This window comes from Suillus bovinus (assembly GCF_016758785.1).
Source record: "Suillus bovinus strain UH-Sbo-P2 chromosome Unknown EDB93scaffold_5, whole genome shotgun sequence".
NCBI classification, from domain to species: domain Eukaryota; kingdom Fungi; phylum Basidiomycota; class Agaricomycetes; order Boletales; family Suillaceae; genus Suillus; species Suillus bovinus.
In genome coordinates, this window is record NW_024542061.1 from 1 (window position 1) to 21,663 (window position 21,663).

At 47.3% G+C, this 21,663-nt stretch overlaps 4 protein-coding genes across 4 annotated transcripts; 3 read left to right on the plus strand and 1 right to left on the minus strand.

The window, feature by feature from the left end:
* Positions 1 to 494: 494 nt before the first annotated feature.
* EDB93DRAFT_1198789 (uncharacterized protein) lies at positions 495 to 4,515 on the plus strand (the record flags this gene model as incomplete). The annotated part of the gene is made up of 9 exons (XM_041450914.1): positions 495 to 505; positions 571 to 627; positions 686 to 880; positions 936 to 966; positions 1,023 to 1,060; positions 1,109 to 1,333; positions 1,385 to 1,601; positions 1,654 to 1,925; positions 1,984 to 4,515. Coding segments are annotated over exons 2-9 (3,519 nt in total), but the record flags the coding sequence as incomplete, so codon positions are not given.
* Positions 4,516 to 6,343: 1,828 nt separating this feature from the next.
* Positions 6,344 to 8,993, plus strand: EDB93DRAFT_1100409 (kinase-like domain-containing protein; the record flags this gene model as incomplete). Its single annotated transcript, XM_041447006.1, has 9 exons — positions 6,344 to 6,670; positions 6,730 to 6,924; positions 6,961 to 7,011; positions 7,149 to 7,370; positions 7,421 to 7,646; positions 7,702 to 7,849; positions 7,903 to 8,054; positions 8,105 to 8,262; positions 8,352 to 8,993. 9 exons carry the CDS (start codon positions 6,344 to 6,346, stop codon positions 8,991 to 8,993), a joined length of 2,121 nt encoding a protein of 706 aa, XP_041311912.1.
* Positions 8,994 to 10,582: 1,589 nt separating this feature from the next.
* Positions 10,583 to 14,649, plus strand: EDB93DRAFT_1325352 (uncharacterized protein; the record flags this gene model as incomplete). Its single annotated transcript, XM_041455034.1, has 10 exons — positions 10,583 to 10,943; positions 11,098 to 11,487; positions 11,540 to 11,730; positions 11,790 to 11,945; positions 11,995 to 12,102; positions 12,158 to 12,301; positions 12,352 to 12,514; positions 12,570 to 12,766; positions 12,819 to 12,963; positions 13,013 to 14,649. The coding sequence occupies 10 exons, from the start codon at positions 10,583 to 10,585 to the stop codon at positions 14,647 to 14,649; spliced, it is 3,492 nt and encodes a 1,163-aa protein (XP_041311913.1).
* Positions 14,650 to 16,262: 1,613 nt separating this feature from the next.
* On the minus strand, positions 16,263 to 17,219 carry EDB93DRAFT_1076968 (kinase-like domain-containing protein; the record flags this gene model as incomplete). The annotated part of the gene is made up of 2 exons (XM_041445282.1): positions 16,263 to 16,769; positions 16,908 to 17,219. 2 exons carry the CDS (start codon positions 17,217 to 17,219, stop codon positions 16,263 to 16,265), a joined length of 819 nt encoding a protein of 272 aa, XP_041311914.1.
* Between the last annotated feature and the right edge of the window lie 4,444 nt (positions 17,220 to 21,663).

Here is a 21,663-nt window from a genome sequence, read left to right on the forward strand (position 1 = left end):
TGTTGACATACTACGTCATAATTAAAGGTGTACCAAAATATTTCAAGTTTGGGCCCCGCTAGCACAACTTATCGTCAACGCGACGCGTGCAGTGCAGCGTCAAAATAGCTGGCGTCCCGTTATGCAAGTATTTAATATCTCTAAACAGCTTCATGTTTACATGGGAAGGTCCTGCTGAATCCAGTGTGGGTTCGTAAGATACCCTACCCTCAGAGTTTCGACTTTTCACTGGATCTGATCTACATCCTCAGTTGATTTCATCGTTCACGACTCGAAACTGGCTGAAAAATCATGGAGAACGATGAAGTGAGGTATGATCATACTGTCGCTGTGCTCGGTGTCGCCGTATCTGTTTCTGATGGGTCCGTACTGCAGGACAGAAGATTTGCCAGACGATTTGACGCCCTTTATCAGTCGAACAACCGTGTACCCTGTTGATACAGGTGGATTTGGGGATGTCTGGAAGTGTAATTATAATCATGATGTCAGTGGTATCTCTGCTCTGGTAAGTCTATGTGTTGGATTCAATCTACTAACTGGCTGATCATGACCGGAATATTGATCGATAAGGTTGCAATCAAGGCCTTCAGACTTCCAGCGTATTGTGATTTAGAGAAAATGAACAGGGTAAGCTCCGTGGAGAGCCACATCATAGCACACTTGTACTTATGTTGGACGCACGCAGAAAATCAGCCGAGAAATTGGCATATTGAGGATTCTACGCCATAACAACATTGTACCCTTGTGGGGTATAGCAACAGGATTTGGACTAAGGCCAGAGCTGCGCTGCTTGGTATCTCCGTGGATGCCAAATGGCAAATTGAGTACATACCTGACATCTAACCACAACACTCTGACAGTCCTGGACCGTTCGCGTATTGTGAGTCATTCTCATCGTATCCTTTCATTTTCCAGGACTCACTTGAAGTTGGAAGCTGGAGGATGTCAGCGCTGGACTTCGTTACCGTTAGTTTCCCTCTCTGCTCCACAAACGTTCAGGCCGTAACTTACTTTGATGCAAGTGCACTCGGTTCCTGTCATGCATGGGGATATAACAGGGGCAAGTCCGAAGCCACTGAGGCATTATCGAAAACTCATGAATATGTAGGCAAATATACTGATCGACAGGGGAGGCCATGCGAGGTTAATCGATTTTGGTCTTTCCACCATTACACAACCCCTTCTAGGCCAGTCGCACTTGGCTGCGACATCCATACGTCCAGGCGCAATCCGCTATGCAGCACCAGAGCTCGTTCTACCAGACGATGCCCGTGAGCTGCCAGTGGTTTTGGAAAAAGCCGATATATACTCTTTTGGTTGTATAATGCTTCAAGTGAGTTGTTGGTTTGATCACAAGATATGTGTTCGGGAGCTGATTGACCAGGTTCTCTCGGGTCGGCGTCCTTGGTCTGAGATTCCATCGGAAGGGTTCATCATCGTTAGCATTTCACATGGTTGTGGACCGCAACGCCCCGACGGTCATCCTGCCATAATGGACTCTGATTGGAAATTTATCCAAAAATGTTTGCAATCTGGACCCGAACTTCGACCTTCAGCAGATGAAGTACTCGACTTTGTCACGCGTAGGTTTTATTCTCCAGGTGATTCTGCATAGTTCGTAGTGCTTTTCGACCATCCACTTACACGAGCAAGACTCTTGTAGTAGACCGCCTGACGATCCTTCCGATGATGCGCCGGATGATTTCCCTGGAGCCTCCCCGCACGGTGGTTCCGAAGACTCGCATACAGCAGAACAACCACCCGACAGTCCGCCACTCCCCCCTGATCATGATATGAAGACTTTGTTCATGGTCGCGGATAATTTGTCTGCCTCCACGTCGAGTGCTTCTGTAGTTTCCGTACCACATTCCTCTTATCATGACTCACAGAGTGGAATATCCGAGTCCTCCACTACACCAAGACCTGTAAGTCATCGTTCTGACCATAACTTACCACAACTAATCGGCAAATGATCTCGGGCAGGAGTGGCACGCCCCATCTATGCTTCCGTTATCGCCAGATCAACTTGCTGATCAAGCACAGCGGTGTTTGGAGAGAGATGAACTCAGCGCCTTAGATGAAGTGATATCCCTTCATTATGATGCACTGGGATACTACAACGCCTGGCATGCTTGCCGAGGGCAATTGCTAGGCAATCTAGCTGTAATGCTAGGAACTCGCTTTGAGCGTCGAGGCAGCGACAAAGACTTGGATGATGCTATCGCCCTTTGCAGGGAAGCGCTGGCTTTGCGCCCGGTCGGTCACACAGATCGGTCCAAGTCATTAAACAACCTCGCGACTCACCTCTCCTCCCGCTTTGACCACCGAGGCAACGGCGAAGACTTGGATGATGCTATCGCACTTCACAGGGAAGCGCTGGCTTTGCTCCCGGTCGGTCACACAGATCGGTCCGATTCATTAAACAACCTCGCGAATCGACTCTCCTCCCGCTTTGACTACCGAGGCAACGGCGAAGACTTAGATAATGCTATCGCACTTCACAAGGAAGCGCTGGCTTTACGCCCAGTCGGTCACACAGATCGGTCCAAGTCATTAAACGACCTCGCGAATACACTCTCCTCCCGCTTTGACCACCGAGGCAACGACAAAGACTTGGATGATGCCATCGCACTTCTCAGGGAAGCGCTGGCTTTGCTCCCGGTCGGTCATAGAGATCGGTCCAAGTCATTAAACGACCTCGCAGATACACTCTCCTCACGCTTTGATCATCGAGGCAATGGCAAAGACTTGAACGAGTCACGAGAGAACCTACTTCATGCATTGACATTGTTAACGCAGCATGATCCTCGTCGATCCGTAGTCCACACATCGATGGCTAAGGTCTACCTGTCAATCCATCATTCAAAGCTTGATAGCTCCGGCGCTTGGAAAAATATAGAGAGTTTAAATGCTGCCATGCATCATTTTAAGGCAGCAGCACATATTGTCTCTGCAGGCTTGCCATCTCGCCTGCGCGCAAGTCTAAGTTGGGTGCGCCATGCTGATCAGCATTCGCATGGTACTCAACTGGAGGCTTATGTGACTTCTATGCAACTTCTGGACGCTTACATGTCTGTGACAGCCTCCTTATCATCTCGTCATAATGCCATGAAGGAATTCCCAAGTACACTTGTCGTGGATGCTGCATCGTGTGCTCTTCGTAGTGGTGATGTGATTCGCGCTGTTGAGTTGTTGGAGCAAGGCAGGACCATCATCTGGACCCAGATGACTCGACTCCGCACACCTCTTGATGGGCTCCAGACTTGCGGCGATCATGCAGTGACTCTGATGAAGAGATTTACAGACCTCAGCTCCCTCCTTGATAAACCTCCTGCAAGCCATCCAGAAGGGACCCAAAGAGTCGATGTAGAAGCAGAAGCCACCCGGTACAGACGTCTAGTGGAGGACTGGAATGGAACTGTGGAAGAGATCAGGATGATTGAGGGCTTCTCTCGCTTCCTGCTCCCCCCTTTGTTCTCCGATCTTCAAGATGCAGCTCGCGATGGGCTCGTCATCATGCTCATCGCAAGCGAATCATCTTGCGATGCCATTATTATCCCACACAAGCAACCTCCCACCAGCATTCAACTCCCTACCGATATTCAGAAACTCGCCAAATTGGTACTCACATTTCGAGAGTCAGTTGAGAAAGAGACCGGGCACGCGCTGGTGGAAGCTTTGAACGAGTTGTGGAACAATGTCGTCGGCCCAGTGGTCGAGAAATTGCGTGGATTGGTAGGACTAGGCTCCCGAATATGGTGGTGCCCGACGTCTCTCTTCAATTTCTTGCCGTTGCATGCTGCTCGCGAGTACAGAAATGGGGGAAAGTCTCTTTCGCAGCTCTATATATCTTCATACACCCCATCTCTCACCGCGCTGATCAAGGCTCGCGCAACTCATGACAGACCCACGTCAGTGCCCTTCGTCGCCATCGGTCAGAATTTCCCAGCCGGTGCCTCTTTCACTTTGGATGCTGTGGAGCCTGAGCTGGAATTGGTGCGGAAACTTTTGCCTCCTCCCCCAACTGTCTCCTTCTCCAAGATAACCAGCGTTGACGCCACAAAATCGAGAGCACTGCGCGCATTGCAAGAAAATACTTGGATCCATCTCGCATGTTATGGGACACAGAGATTTGATGAACCCTTCAACTCAGCCTTTCTTATGCGCGACCAACCTCTGTCGCTCCTTGATATTGCACAGATGGATCTGTCTCAGCATCATTTTGCCTTTCTTTCTGCCTGTGAAACCGCGGTCGGTGACTTCAGAACGCCCGACGAGGTGATACACCTAGCGGCTGGCCTGCAATTTGCTGGGGTTAGGAGTGTCGTCGGGACGTTGTGGAAGGTCAACGATGATACTGTGCAGCGCTTAGTCAAGGCATTCTACGAAAGGTTTTGCGAGGGTGGCACAATGGATCCCAAACGAGCTGCCTGGGCGCTGCACCGAGCGGTCCAGTCGTTAGCTAGTGACAGAGACATACCCTTGTCCCAGCGCATAGCGTTTGTGCATATTGGCATATGATCAACTCCGTGCGCCCTCCCATCTTGTTGATGAAAGCATTCATGTGACGACTTGGCATCTAGTCATGGCATAAATACGTGCAACCTATTGCCAAGGACTTCGATATTTCGGACTTGGAGACTGTATACCTACATGATATGTGCACCCAATTTTGACATGAATCTGGTTTTGTTACCTCGGAGCCGCGGGTGGTCGCTTCTAAGGTGCAACTCCTGATAGTTTGTGTGCAAAAATGAAGTTGCACATTGATACTGATCATGCGAAACACCTCATGTGGTTGTCATGTGGCAAGATATACGTTCCGAGCGGATCTTGAGCCTGCGAACGTTGACGCATGTGAAAAGGGCCTTTTGTAAGCGCCCATGTGGTATGCTCTCAACATGTCTTTTGATAATCCATCTACATACGAGTTAGGTACTAAAGACCATTGCTTGTTGTACCGTAGTCCATGATTTCGACTAACGTCACACTAACACTCTGTAATAGATTCTCGCGCCAGTACTCCGAGTGGACCATGAACGTTTCGACGAGGTCGATTATGTTACATGGAAGTAATCTCAATCCGACCCTGTCATCCGAGAACTCATGCACAATGCAGAGAGCAAAAGAAGGGAAAGCAAGAACAGAAACGTGCGTACTCCTCTCACACGAGATATCCAAGGTGTTTTTGACTTGCTTTTGTTCCGCTTGGCAACAGCCCGTTCGGATGCGTCTGCGCACGCATCCACATGTGCATCAAGCACCAGCACATCTACCCCTCGCCGTACGGCACACAGTCGAAAAGCACGCTTTTCATCTAAATTTGCGTTTGATTTATTAAGAAAACTATATCCAATGAAATTTCTCGACGAAAGTCCCGTCGCGTGGGTATCCAGCGACTGCACCTGCGAAAGATGGTGTGTATTTCAATCCAGAGCTGGCTGCAGGATAATATGTAATGGCACTGCGGAGATGGACGAGAATTCGAGGCGAACGCAAGTTGCGAAGGCGAAGGTTGAAAAGGAGGCAGCGACTGTGAACCAGGAGATAATATTACGATCCGGAGGAATATCAATTCTTTGCATCTTCAACGTCTGGGTCGAAGTCCACATCTATCATGTTGACTGCGAGGCTGTTAAAGAAGATGGCTACTATCTCGTCTGCTTCTTCTGAACCTCCGCGAGGAAGTGCAAGCAGTGAGTCATTAAGCTCTGCAGCAATCAATCGTACAGTTAGACTTTCTAGAAACAATATTAATGGCAGCGAGACTGACAAAAGGAACTCGATGATTTGTTGATGCTATTGATAAGTGGACATGCGAATCTGTGGCTGAGTGTCGAAGGTGAGTAGGTAGCACATGGTGCAAATTGAAAGAGATAAGAATAGTGCATGCGTCAATACAAGAAGTAACTGCATAGTACAATTGCCAACAAAGACGGAGTCGGGTGCACTGCACTGTCGCCGGTCGGTGTACAAGCGTTCAATATATAATACTGATTTTATGAGATTATCTGGAATGGTTGACTGCAGTACTGGGTTTAAACTTTACTACGTCATAAAGGTATACCGAAATATTACTAAGTATTAGGTTGTATTTCCAACTTTCATCACCAAGTACTTGTGGGCCCCGCTGGCACAACTTATCGTCGACGCGGCGACGCCTGACGCGTGCAGTGCAGCGTCAAAATAGCTGGCGCTCCGTTATGCAAGGACTGAGGGCCCGAATATCTCTAAATAGCTCTACTGAATCCAGTGTGGGTTCTTAACCTACATTCTCAGTTGACCTTTCATCGTCCACGACTTGAAGTTGACTCAAAGAGCATGATGAACGATAAATTGAGGTATGATCACATTGTCGCTGCGCTCGCTGTCGCCATATCTGCTCCTGATGGGTCCGTGCTGCAGGACAGAAGACTTGCCAGATGATTTGACGCCCTTTATCACTCGAACATCTCTGGACCCGACGAGCGGAGGTGGATTTGGTGATGTCTGGAAGTGCGACTTGAATTACAATCATGGTGAAAATAGCATTTCTGCCCTCGTCAGTTTTTGCGTTGGATTCAATTTACCATGCCCGGGCCGCTGGCTGACAATTGGCTCATTGATCGATAAGGTTGCGCTCAAGGCCTTCAGACTTCCGCAGCGTTATGATATGCAGAAACTCAACAGGGTAAGCTCTGTACATGAATCACGTATCAGCCTAGTACACTAACTTTTGGACGCATCTAGAAAATCAGCCGAGAAATTGGTATATTGAAGATCCTACGCCATAACAACATTGTACCCTTGTGGGGCATAGCAACAGGATTTGGACCCATGCCGGAGTTGCGCTGCTTGGTGTCTCCGTGGATGCCGAACGGCACGTTGAGTGCATACCTAGCATCCAAGCACAACGATCTAACAGTCCTGGACCGTTCACATCTGGTGAGCAATTCTCACCTTATGCTTTCACTTCTTCAGGACTCACTCCCAGTTGCAAGCTGGAGGATGTCAGCGCTGGACTTCGTTACCGTTAGTTTCCATCTATTTTCTCAAGACGTTTACTTGTAACTTTGATGCAAGTCCACTCGGTTCGTGTAATGCACGAGGATATAACAGGGGTAAATTCGGAGCTGCTGTTGCATTTTTAAAAACTCATGAATGTGCAGGCAAATATCCTGATCGACGATCGAGGCAATGCGAGGTTAATCGATTTTGGCCTTTCCACCATCGTTCAGCCCCTTATCGGCCAGTCGCTCTTGGCCGCGACATCTATATATCCAGGTGCAATCTGCTATGCTGCACCAGAATTCGTTTTATCGGACGACGTGCACGATCGGGAGCTGGCGGGAAAAATCGATATCTACTCTTTTGGTTGTGTGATGCTTCAGGTGAGTTGATGTTTCGCCACAAAACGTTCTTCTGAGGATTGATTGAACAGATTCTCTCGGGTCGGCCCCCTTGGTCTGAGATTAAATCTGGAAGGCTGGATGCTCTCATTCCTGTCATGATATACCAAGGTCGTGGACCCCAGCGTCCAGATGGTGATCCTGAAATATTGGACTCGGATTGGAACTTCATCCAAGAATGCTTGCAATTCGAACCCAAACTTCGACCTTCAGCAGATGAAGTACTCGACTTTGTCACGCATAGGTCTTCCTCTCCAGGTAATTCTGCGTAGTTCGTAGTGCTTTTCGACCATCCACTTATACGAGCTTCTAGACTCTTGCAGTAGACCGCCTGACGATTCTTCCGGAGCATCCCCGCACTGTGGTTCTAATAACTCAGATACAGTAGAACGACCACCCGACAGTCCACATTGTAATCCGAATCCTTCAATCATATTTGAGCCTCAGGTTTGGGGATCTTAGTATGTTCACACACAACCTTCGTATGCATGTGTCCATATTTATATTTGGGCAGCCGTCAGAGTGGTACATCTAATCTGCACGCACGAGTAACACTCCACAATTGGCTTCAAGCTACGTATAGGTCGACCACATCCGGGCGTGTAAGATGGGACAATTCCTCCCAAGGACTTCCACACGCTCTTACCTGGCACGCCGAGATATACAGTAAGTTGTCAGCAGTGTGATTATTGGTATTTTTGATCAAAATCACATAGTCGACGACATGAATTACGGGTTTGGCACAGCGTCCACTAAATTGGAAGCCCAAGAAGTTGCAGCGATGCAGGCGCTTGGAAATATAGAACGAGAAATGGAAATGGAACGTGCAGGAAGAACGGGCCAAACAGTGCGGACAGAGCAGATGGAGCAGATGGTAGTTTAAATTTGCACCATGTGCTACCTATTCACCTTCGAAGCACACTCAGCCACAGATTCGCACGTCCATTTGCCAACCACAAAAAGTCCCCTGCAGTCATGAAGGAGTTGGAGGATGCGATGGGCATAGATGCACAGGCCCTGATCTCTTTTCACCCAGGGATGAGCTACGCCCGACAGAAATTTCAGTGGGCATCATCTTGCGTTACTACATTGCAAGAAGATATTGCGTACTCATTGTTTGGCATCTTCGGTGTCCGCCCACCTGCAATCTACGGCGAGAAGAAACAGAATGCACTCGGGCGGCTCCTACAGGAGATTGTGGCCCGGTCAGGCAACATCACTGTCCTCGACTGGGTCGGACAACCTTCCGAGTCCAATAGCTGTCTTCCAGCCTATATTACTTCTTACTCCACTGCTCCACACACTCTTCCATCTTTGTCCGAAGATCAGATTCAGACAACTATCCTCGCTGCGAAAAAATCCCGTGGTTTTTTGGATTTGTCTCCGAAACTTTTCGTCCAACTTGATTATATGAGCGTTGCTTATTTCAGGAACGTCAGCCTGCATCTGCCTTGCATCGTATTCCCGGTCACAGAAGCCAGGCGGAGGCCAGGTCATGACCAGGATACATATGCGTATGAACTCACACCAGGCGGGCTTCGCAACCTGGAGATCACTACCAAAGAGCCGATTGTTCAGCGGTGTAAAGTAAAGAGTTGTCAGTGAACATGGAATTGGGTACACGTGACTATGTGAAAGTGGGACGACAGCGTCTAGTTTCAAAATATAATCTATCATCATGACACTTCACAAAATTCGACGACTTACGATCTAGTAATACTAGGCGCGATGTGCCGCTCAGGCTGTTGGCTTAATTTCTAACTCAGTCTCGCCTTGCAAGGTCCGGTATGCAGACCATATCGTCATCCTAGGGTGCGCAGGCGAGTGAATCCTAATTGCACAGCGACCTGCTCATACTCACCTCATCAACGTCACAAATAAATTCCCAGCAGCATTCGTCATTTGTTGAGCAAGCTTGCGATTGTTTCTTACATCCACTAACAAAATGAGATACTGTGAAAGCGATAACAATGGCGATGAAGGATAAACGCATTTTCTCTGCGAAATCTATGGGATTTTCTGAGGGGATGATATCTCTGAGGATGGGAAACCACCGTGATATAGAACGACAGCCAGATTTTATATCCTGCATATACAAATCGGCACGATTTTGATCGATTTGGCAGAACCGTTGTTGCTATATGGCAGAAATTTCGGCAGAACCTACAGGAGCGACCTAGCGGCCTACCTGCTGGCATCGACAATTCTATACTTCGTAACCATAAAACGCTGTCCCTTGTATGCAGTACCTGCAATTTGCCCATGCCATTAGTATGCCAATGACCCCGCAAGGTATCTTTTGGAAATTTAAACTCTTTCTTTCTTGGCATGCGCCTGATCAAAGATCCACTTATCGCGGTCCAGCATTCACAACTTCCTCTAAGTTTTAGACAATCACGACGATACCAAGTTATTCCGTGGCATACATACCCCGACGACTCTGTACTCAGAAAGAGCAGGAACAGCGTTACAAAAAAAATAATAGTCATCATGGCCAATGAAAATCGACAATAAAAAGCAGATAGGTAGCAATAGACGTCCAAGTACAAACTGAGGCAGACTGGAATCTAAGAAATTCGCAAAGTTTTTCAAAAATACACGCATTTCAGACTTCGATCGCATGTCGAACGTCTTGGTCGAAGTCCACATCTACCATGTTGACTGCAAGGCTGTTAAAGAAAATGGCTATGTACTATCTCGCCTGCTTCTTCTGCACCTCCACGAGGAAGTGCAAGCAGTGAATCGTTAAGCTCTGCAGCAATAAACCCTGCAGTTAGACTTTCTAGAAACAATATTAATAGCAGCGAGACTGGCTTTAAGTAGCTCAAGGTACAAAAGGAACTCGACGATTTGTTGATGCTATTGATAAGTGGACATGCGAATCTGTGGCTGAGTGTCGAAGGTATTAGGTAGCACATGGTGCAAATTGTAAGAGATAGAAGATAATATAGTGCATGCGTCAAGATAAGAAGTAACTAGTACAATTGCCAACAAAGACGGAGTCGGGCGCATGTACCTGTATGCTGGTATGCCGTGACTGTCGGCGGGTATGATAATAGGGTGCATTGTTGCCGTAACAGTGATGAAGTCGTGGAGGCGAACAGGTCAATGCATATTTTAGGCCACGCACCTCTGCAGAAAAACACCCATAATCCCTCCAAAATCCACTTTGACCGTGCTCGACACTATCAGAAATGTCGGAGCTCACTCCGATCATCACACCCCTGCGAGAGTTTGGGGGCCATACAAACTGCGCAAACGCAGTCGCAGTGTTCCCCGATAAACAACGGATGGTTACGGGCTCATGGGACAACACGCTTCGATTATGGGACTTGAAAAAAGGTGTTGTGTTGAAGAAGATGGAGGGACACCACAGTGATGTGTTGAGATTGGCAGTATCACGAGATGGGCAATTGATAGCAAGCGGTGATTGGAGGGGAGGGGTCATCGTCTGGCACGGAGAAACTGGTGAAATACTCACACAAATCCTCGAAGCCCATTTCGGTTATATCATCTCGCTGGACTTTTCTCCAGATGGAACAGTGCTGGCCACTAGTGCATATCATGACAGAAAGACGAAACTGTGGAACATGGCGGGAGCAAAGGGATCCAATTAAGTGTGGTAATGATGTCTTGTGTGTTCGATATTCGCCCTCTGGAGAATTTCTTGCCATCGCAACAAAAGACAATATCCAAATTCATGATCCAGCTACGAGGGAACATATCGCATCCTTCAAGGCCCACACATCATACAACTGCTCACTCACATGGACGCCCGATGGCACACGCCTTCTTACAGGCGGCGATTATAAGGATCCTACCATCCGTGAATGGGATACAACCACCTGGCAGCAGGTCGGTGAGCCTTGGACGGGCCACACTAAACATATTCTTGCCATCGCCATCAATCCTGCTGGCACACTCATCGCGTCCGCATCTGATGACAAATATGTCCGTCTTTGGCGGCTCTCAGATCGACAAACTGTCGCCACGTTCAAGCATAAATCCTTGACGTCATGCGTCACTTTCTCCGCAGACGGCAAGCATATCCTCAGCGGAGGCGGCGATACCATGATCTCGGAGTGGGCAGTGCCTCCGGGTATTTTTTCAAAGGCATGTTTCTGTCCTTGACTCATATACTACAATGCGAGCATGTCTTGTACAGATGCTAGCCATCACAACAGCCCGGGATGCATGCATAGATGGGCACTTGTCCACTGCTGAAGAACTACTTACTCGAGATATCAACACCAATGCTAACAACCATACTTCATATGCTCATCGCTCATTCGTGATGGCTCGACGACACAGCTGGGACCGTGCCCTTCAGGATGCAACCGAGGTGAGTGATACGCACTGATCATGGCCCACTTACAAAAGGACAACTCGTCGGTGACATAGTCCATCAGCATTCAGCCCTCATTGATAGGATACATCTCCAAGGGTATTGCCCTCTGTGGACAAGGCCGTGTCCCAGATGCGAGGGCAGCATTCGATGTCGCATTAATATACACGGACCAGAATCCACAAATCCTACATTTCCTGCTCTTGATCAAAGTACGTTTACATTTGCCTCACGTATTCTCCGCTTCATCGCGTATTTCAGTCCATCGCCCTCTTTAATGCGGATCAACATGACGAAGCAAACATACTCCTCAAAGAACTCGTTACTGGTTGTCCAAATGCTGATGTTCTTGGGTGTTGTGTCGTGCAAGTAAGCATCATCCACCCTTAGCCATCAAAACCGATCTTTGTAACTTGCACATTAGGCATATATGCGTGTTCAACTCGGAATCAAGGCCTTGGATCGTGCACATCACGAAGAAGCCGCTAACCATTTTACTGTCGTCCTCAACTCCAGTGTTCTCTCATGGAGTTTGCCCATTTATTCCATGTACGAGGACTTGGTGGTGGTACGTGAATATACATCTGAAATTCTTCTCATAACTGATCCCTCGTACAGCTCTTCGGCTGGGATTTCAAATCGTTGCGGCTCATTGCACACCAGAAACAGTGCCAGGCTTTCTTTTCCACAGGAAAAGTCCATGAAGCACTCGAATTACACAGATCTATGATGGACAACGTCCACGAAACAACAAAGGCCAGTTGCCTTGACTGGTCCACGGGCAAGTTTTCAGTGATATCGCCTGAGGTTGTAATCCTCACCCCCATTTTACTCAGCTTCCACAGAACAATGCAGTGCCCCATTTCTCACCAGTGGAGATACTGCGCTCGCTGTAAGCGATTTTGATCTGGCTATCGAACTTTACTCGGCCGCGATCGACCTGAATTTTGCATCTGATACCATCTTTGCAAATCGTAGTAGGGCAAGGTTAGGCAAAATGCTATGGGACGAGGCCCTTCTCGACGCGCAAATGGTGCGATAGCATTTATTGTTTCTTCACATGTGCTCATTGTGGTGATGCACAGGTCATTCAACTCAACCCTTTGTCTCATTTTGGATACAAGTTGAAGTATGCAGCGCTTCATGGCGCACAACGCTACGACGAAGCGATGCAGGCTTTCCGAATCATGCTCTCGAAATTAGATGATGCCCCTGACACTGAGACACGAAGTAAGCCTCAGAGAACTCGTGCATTAACATGCTTGAACTGTTTCTGCAGAGTTGCGCCAGCAGTATCTTAGTCCATCCGAGGTAGACCGTGCTATTAGAAAAGTCATCGACGCCCAACTTGACAGTGCTCCGTTGCGCATCATCGACACCACCACCGGTCTCTTATGCGATCGAGAGATGCAGATACGCACCTTCAAAATGAGCATAGAGTACAAGGAGCTTGTGTCATCAACAATTACGCATCCAGATATCCAAATGAAGCGCATCGAAGAAGTGGTGATGACATACTTCCAATATGTCATGTTATCACACAGGTGGGAGGATGAGGAGCCGCTCCTGCAGGATATCCAGGGCGAGGACATCTATGAGTTGGATCCAGTTGGCGGCACCAAGAAGTTGCAGTTCTTCTGCAAAACTGCTCGTGATTTGGGGTGTAACTGGGCATGGAGCGACACATGCTGCATAGACAAGAACACCGATGTTGAGCTCCAAGCATCGGTCAAGTCCATGTTCGCCTGGTATCGCAACTCCGCATTCACAGTCGTATACCTCTCAGATGTCCCGCCTTTGTCAAAGCCTGGTGCGCTGGGAAAGAGCGTTTGGAACACACGCGGATGGACGGTTCAAGAATTTCTCGCTCCCAAAGTCATTCTCTTTTATCAGAAAGATTGGACTCTTTATCTCGACGATCACACTCCAAACCATAAGGAATCTGCTGTGATCATGCAGGAGTTGGAGAACGTGACGGGCATAGATCGACAAGCCGTTGTGGCCTTCCGTCCCGGGATGAGAGACGCCCGAGAGAAGCTTCAGTGGGCGTCGACACGTACTACCACGTTACAAGAAGATATCGCATACTCGTTATTCGGTATCTTCGGTGTCCGCCTACATGTTGATTATACCGAGAAGAAGCAGAACGCGCTCGGGCGGCTTCTGCAGGAAATTATAGCTCAGTCTGGTGATATTACTGCCCTGGACTGGGTCGGAAAATCATCAGAGTTCAACAGCTGTCTACCAGCCGACATCAGTTCATATGAAGCTCCACCGTGCAAACTGCCATCTCTATCTGAAGATGAGATTCAGTCATTTGTCTCCTCGCTGCGAGGTGTTGTGGCTTTACAGTCAGCCTTGCAACTATATCAGTCACTTGACTGCCTCAGCGTTCCCCGATTCGCACACCGCCGGTTGCATCTGCCTTGCATCGTATTCCCAGTCACAGGAGCCAGGCGGAGGCCAAGTCATGACCAGGATACATATACGTATGAACTCAAGTCAGACGGACTTCACAACCTGGAGATCACCACAGAAGACAAGTTTACTTCGTTCTCGCCGGCAAGACCTCCACCCGCCTGGCAAACGATCTTGCTCGTTCGTCCATGGAGTCGCTATCTCCTCGGGTTGCACGACACTGTAGACGATACGCAGAGCGTGGGCAATTGGTCTGTGCTCGAATCTTCGTTGTACAGTTCACCCGCTGCGCACACTGGGCCGATTTGTTCGGATTCTGACTCGCGAGCATTGCGGTTGATTGTTCGCCATGGACAGCCGTTCAGTGCATTTTTGCTAGCGCGGCAGCGCGACGGGGAATTCAAGAGGATCGCATCCGAACATGATATCATTGCACAGGTCAAAGACATGGGTTCTATTAGCCACTTGATCGACATCAGGACACTAGAGGTATTGTAACTATATACATGGATCCTTTATAGTCTCACGTATTCCGGGAGAGCGTTTATCGTCTCGCCACTTGCCAAAATATTGATGGTCCGAGTGACCTAGTCTTTCGAATGTAGCTGCAGTCACGGCTGATGAGATCGAGCATGGCACAGGTAATAAATATGAATTTACACTTTAATCGTCGAATGTGTTCTTCGGCTTGTGATGATGCACCACTACTGCCGCAAACTAACGCTGTTGATATCAGACTACTATGACCTGTCATCCACTTGCCATTTATTCTTCAAATCCCAACATATACCGTGTACCGACCCGTGTACGAGCGCGAGTACTCAGTACTCAGTTTGCATCTGGAGAACCTACATGGACATAGATCCCGTTTGGTGAAGGATTTGTCTCAATTCACCAATACTGCCCTCGATTATTCATAGAATGTGGAAGCCGGAATGACATAATACTACCAGCAGGATACCTTCTATGCGCTATGAATCAAGATTCACATCGACTGGGAGACCTCTGATGAAGGTGCCTAGTATGTATGCCATCTGCTTCCTCTTCTCCACGTCCCTTATGGAAGTGCAATCAGAAAACTATTGAGCCCTGTAACTTTGAGCCTGCTGCTCAAACTTTTTACAGTGGCACGTATACACACGGACATCCAGATGATGTTGGACTCAGACCAAGATACGGATCTTGAAGGAACACTTTCACGATCACTGATTCACTAGCTGATCTTCCTCAAACTCTCGCCACTAATGTCTATGCTGTTTCTGGGCTGGAGAAGATAGTACGAGATGGTATGCTTCCAATCTGTCTTTGATGCATGTGTATGGTGATCCATCAAACTATGTATATTTACATGTTAACATATTCCTACGCTCGCTTTCATATACTACAATATATTACAATTGAGAACTTGCGAACTAGTCTCATGTGTGGATGATTAGTTTGGGAGTCTGCACCTTCCTGATTCGTCAGATCAACGACATGACCCCGACACATTCATTTGCTCCATCTGCTCCATCTGCTCTGCCTGCACTGTCTGCACTGTTTGGCCTATCTGTCCTACATGTTCCATTTCTTGTTCTATAGTTCTGAGCGCCTCCATCGCTGCAAGGTCTTGGGCTCCACCTCTAGTGGACGCTGTGGCAGACCCGTAATTCATATCATCGACTATGTGATTTTGATGAGAAATACCAATAATCACTCTGCTGACAACTTACTGGCGTTCCAGGTAAGAGGGTTTGTAAGTCCTTGAGAGTAAATACCCCAATTTAGGCTGGATGCAGTCGGCCCAAACATACCTTGAAGCCGATTGTTGAGGTCTGTTCTGGCATGTAAATTAGATGCATCACCGTGACGGCTGCCCAAATTATAAATATGGATATGAATGTTGTTTGTGAACATACTAAGATCCCAAAAACTGAGGCCCGAATATGATTGAAGGATTCGGATTACAATGCGGACTGTCGGGTGGTTGCTTTGATGTATCTGAGTTATGAGAATCACCGTGCGGTGACGCTCTGGGGGAATCATCTGGCGCATAATCGAAAGGATCATCAGGCGGTCTACTGCAAGAGTCTTGAAGCTCGTATAAGTGGATGGTCAGAAAGCCCTACAAACTATGCAGAATTACCTGGAGAGTGAAACCTGTGCATGACAAAGTCAAGTACTTCATCTGCTGAAGGTCGAAGTCCGGGTCCAGATTGCAAACATTTTTGGATGAATGTCCAATCAGAGTCTATTATAGCAGGATGACCATCAGGGCGTTGCGGTCCATAACCCTGTGAAATCCTGATAATGATGAACCCTTCTGACGTGGTCTCAGACCAAGGACGCCGACCCGAGAGAACCTGGTCAATTAACCCCTGAACAAATATCTTGCGATCAAACCAACAACTCACTTGAAGCATTATACAGCCAAAAGAGTATATATCAGCTTTTTCCAAAACCGCTGGCAGCTCACAGGCATCGTCTGGTAGAACGAGCTCTGGTGCTGCATAGCGGATTGTGCCTGGATGTATAGATGTCACAGCCAAGTGCGACTGGTCGAGAAGGGGTTGTGTAATGGTGGAAAGACCAAAATCAATTAACCTCGCATGGCCTCCCTTGTCGATCAGTATATTTGCCTACATATTCATGAGTTTTTGATCATGGCTCAGTAGCTCTGGACTTGCCCCTGTTATATCCCCATGCATGACAGGAATCAAGTGCACTTGCATCAAAGTAAGTTACAGCCTGAACATCTTGGGAGGAGAGAGGAAAACTAACAGTAACGAAGTCCAGTGCTGACATCCTCCAGCTTCCAACTTCAAGTGAGTCTTGGAAAGTGAAAGGATACGATGAGAATGACTCACAATACGCGAACGGTCCAGGACTGTTAAAGTGCTAAATGTTAGGTATGCATCCAATGTGCCATTTGGCATCCATGGGAATACCAAACAGCGCAACTCTGGCCTTTGTCCAAATCCTGTCACTACACCCCACAAGGGTACAATGTTGTTATGGCGTAGAATCTTCAATATGCCAATTTCTCGGCTGATGTTCTGAGTGCGTCCAACGTAAGTACAAGTTAGCATGCTATCATACGGTTATCCACAGAGCTTACCCTGTTCATTTTCTTCAAATCACAATGTGCTAGAAGTCTGAAGGCCTTGACTGCAACCTTATCAATCAATATTCCGGTCATGAGCATCTGGTTGGCAAATTGAATCCAACACATAGACTGACCAGACCAGAAATACCATTTGCATGATTGTAATTACACTTCCAGACATCCCCAAATCCACCTCCGTCAACAGGGTCCACAGTTGTTCGACTGATAAATGGTGTCAAATTGTCTGGCAAATCTTCTGACCTGTAGCACAGTCATGCCAGAAGTTTAGCAAAACAGATGTGGCAACATCAAGGACAATAGTAATATGATATACCTCACATCATCGTTCTCCATACTTTCTCAATTAGCTTCGTCGGCAATGAAAGGTTAACTGAGAATGTAGTGGAACAGGGTGACCTAGGTAAAGGTCATAGGGCAAGGCCCACAATATCCTGTGAACCCACACTGGATGCAGCGTACAGGCGTCTATATTGGCACTCATGGTTGATTAGTTAATAGTGCTCACCATTCTTATCCTTGGCACTGATATATATATTCCTTAGCGCTAGTACACCACCAAATGCAACTGATGGTACACTTGTCGTTAGTGATGTGCACAGCTCAGCTTGAGGCCCTAGGCTGGCCCAAGCCGGGCCCAAATAAGCCAGGCCCAGCCTAGGCCTAAGTCACGGCCTAAGAAAGGCTTGGGCCTGGGCTTGAATTTCAAAAAGCCTGAGCCAGCGGCCTAAGCCATGGCTTAGGCATGTTCAGTGGCACTGCCATAGAAGCCTCACCGGAGGTACATTTTCTGACTCTATTTTTGTCTTTTCGACCTTCTGACTTCCATCACTCTTATCAGCTTTGACGGTCCATATGTCACAGTGAGTTGCCATGTCTTATTTGTGCTTTGGTTGGTCGACATTACTCACATTGCAGTCGAAAAGCCTACTCTGTCCAACATATCGTGAGCTCGACATAACTCACTCCGCCATCGGCAAACTAGATCTCAACTGCACAAGCCAATATTTTTGGTAATTTTGAAGCCTTATGTGCTTCACCTTCGCAAGTGTGATTGTCCACCCAATATCTTTCAATTGATTTATGTTGGTACGTGTCCCTCTAATATCCCAACTACCTGCTACCTACCTATGATGAGCACAGAAACCGAGCACCATGTTGCGCGTCCTGTACGCAAAACCAAACCTACGGCGGCCCTTCTTCAACATGCGGAGAAGGCAGCACTGCCATCCCAAACCAAGGAAATTCACGACTTCCATGCTGCAGAGGCTGCTAAGTGCGCTGCCACTTCATCCTCCACCGAAATTGCGGAACCTCCACGCACCTCTCCCATACCATCAGCATCATCTGCTGTCGACCCCCACAAAAGGGTGCACCCTGAAGACTCTTATGAAGACTCTGATGGAGAATCTGGCAATGACAAGCATGAAAACGCACATACTAATCCCAAGCCTCGAAAGCAGCGCAAATCAGCTGTTGTGCCAACTGAACCAGAATTAGTTGACGCTGATGGTATTCTAATCGACATTGACGTTCAATCTCTCACGGAACCAGTGTCGACACAAGAGGCCAAAACTGCTGACATCGACAAATTTTTTGGTGCTACCTTTGATCATGCAGGGGCAAACAGAAAGGTGAAAAAGCACAGGAAGTGCAAAACATGCCCATAGGTCTGCTGATTTGTAGTTGTACTCACATGCTGATGCATGCTCAATAGGAAAGAATGTATTCTTGTTAATGAAATATCTACCCTCTGTCGTCACGCTGAGGCAAAATTCTCTGCCAAATATCGGAAATGGGCCAAAGAACATTTGTTTGAGTCAATGCTTCCTGGCAACATTAAGGCCCGCAAGGAAAATGCTGCGCAGCAGAGTATTAATGCGCATCTGACTGAGCAGAAGCTTGCCGAACGAGTGGTTTCATATATGGATAGGTTGTTCAAACAGGCTGCAATTGAGTGGCTCGTGTCCACTGATCAGGTACTACATTTCTCTTACTGATTGAACTGAATTAATGTCTATTTATCTAGCCAATTCAAGCACTCAAACATCCAAAGTTCAAAGAAATGATTGACATTGCGGCTCGCACAACCAACAGCGTCAAAATTCCAGGCAGGAAGGCAACTCGTGCGGAGATAATAAGAACCTTCAAAACTCATCTTACGGGGCTCAGGAGCAAACTCAATGTAAGTAAATTTTATGATATTGCTCTATCTACTTGACTAATGTGGACCTATGTAGGGTGCCACTGTCAAGGGCACCATCAATACTACCTGTGACGCATGGCAGGCCAAAAATACTGATGGTTACTTTGCTGTCACAGGACACTGGATCAAAGAGAAGACTACTATGCAATGGGAACTCGAAAGTGCACTGCTTGGATTCACTCAAGTCAATAATGCCCACACAGGCAAGCATCTCAGTGGTGCTTTGTTTAAAATCCTCAATCATGTTGGTGTCACACACAAGGTAAGTTAGGTTTACTGCAAGTATATTCGTTAGTCTCATAAATCACACTAGCTTGGACACGTCACTTGTGACAATGCCGCAAACAATGGCATCACCCTACAGGAATTCACAAGGCTATACGAGGCCAAATATGATAAGGAGTTTCCCTGGCGCCAGCAGAAAATAAAGTATGTTCGATTATCACTTCTTACTTAACAAAATTGCTCTCTGACAAATCTAATAGCTGCCTAGCCCACGTTATCAACATTGCGACACAGACCTTGATCAGCTTGTACAGCAAATCCCCTCATTACAGCCCCCATGATTCGAAAGCGCACGAGCCGTCCAATCGAGATGAAATTGGCCTCGTTCATAGCATTTGCATTAAGGAATGTTCCTCTGCAAAACGAAAGGAGCTGTACCGGAATGTTCAAACCAAGGGAGGTGTGTCCCAGCCAACACAACTGTTAATCGACATGAAGGTTCAGTGGTCCTCCACTTATATTATGCTCAACTGTGCGGAGATGAATAAGGAACACATTGACACATTTGTATATGAGATGGGTCGTCAAGAGCGTGATTTAGCTAGACACGCAAAGATTGACTTTTTGAAGCTGTCAAATGTTGAATGGACACATGTTGGGCAGTTTGCCGATCTTCTCTCGGTACATTATTTTCTATTTATTTGAAGCTTTCTACTTATCTTGGTTTTTTAGTATGCTGATGTGGCCCAACAAGCTTTCTCATCTGAACGAGGTTCAACCTTACACCTTGCAATCCCAGCACTCAAAACTCTTCACAAGGCTTGGTCATCACGCGCAGAAAGGCTGAAATATGCAAAGTTTGCTCCTGTGCTCAAAGATGCAGCTGCCAAAGTAGACGAGTATTATGAGAAGATGACACACTCTGCTGCGTATGTATTGTCAATGTGTACGTTGATTATTTTTTCATGAATGACTGCGAGTTTGACATTTGCACCTCAGTACTCAACCCCACAGGGAAAATGTCATATTTCACGAAGCATTGGCCAGAGGATCTGCACGATGATGTGCTTTCTACTGCGGAGACAGTGGTGAGTCATCTTTTTTATTTTATCAACTTAATCTGAATGTGCTACAACTAGTTCAAAGCACGGTATCTTCAGCTGAACCAAGTGACATCATCGACATCACAACACACAACTAAACCCAGCAGAACTGGCAGTCTCAAGAAGTTAATTCGCGAAGTCCTCAGTGACTCCGAGGATGATTCATCAGCCAACCCAGTGCCTACTTCAATTGGTGACCCGACAAGACCATGGTGGGCTGAATTTTTGGCCTACCTTGAGACAGTTGAAGCAGCTCCACCATCTGGCATGTCTACCATTCAATGGTGGGGTGTATGTATTTTTTTTGCTACTCAAAAATTTCACGCTAATGATAATCTTACTACTTAAGATAAATGCGCAGAGGTACCCCATTTGGGCTTCACTTGCGCAGGATTATCTGGCCATTATGTCATCGTCGGTCTCCAGTGAGCACCTGGACGACAATGACGAAGAAGTGGAAGTAGAAGTAGAAGAGACTGGTGATGACAAAGAAGGTTGGGACATTCTGCTTTTGGGTGATGATGCTGAGGACGTGTCGGACACTGAGACAGACATTTACTAGATACATTGTAATTATGCTGCCTAATGCCACAGTGGACTTGAGCTGTCTGTTGGCTGTGAAAAGCCGTGGCCTGGTTGGGCTTAAGCCCCGGCTTTGGGCTGGCTTGGGCTCACTGGCCTAGGCTCTGAATTTTTGTGAGCCTAAGCCCTTCGAAGCCGAGCCTAAGCCGGGCCGGAACATCACTAGGAGTCAGTGTATTTGAACTCTTCAATACTTCTGACAATTGATGTGCTTTCATATTCAGTTTGATGCCATGAATGTTAAAATAAGAGTTACCAGAGCAAGATCAACGTCGGTGACAAGTAGTTGAAAA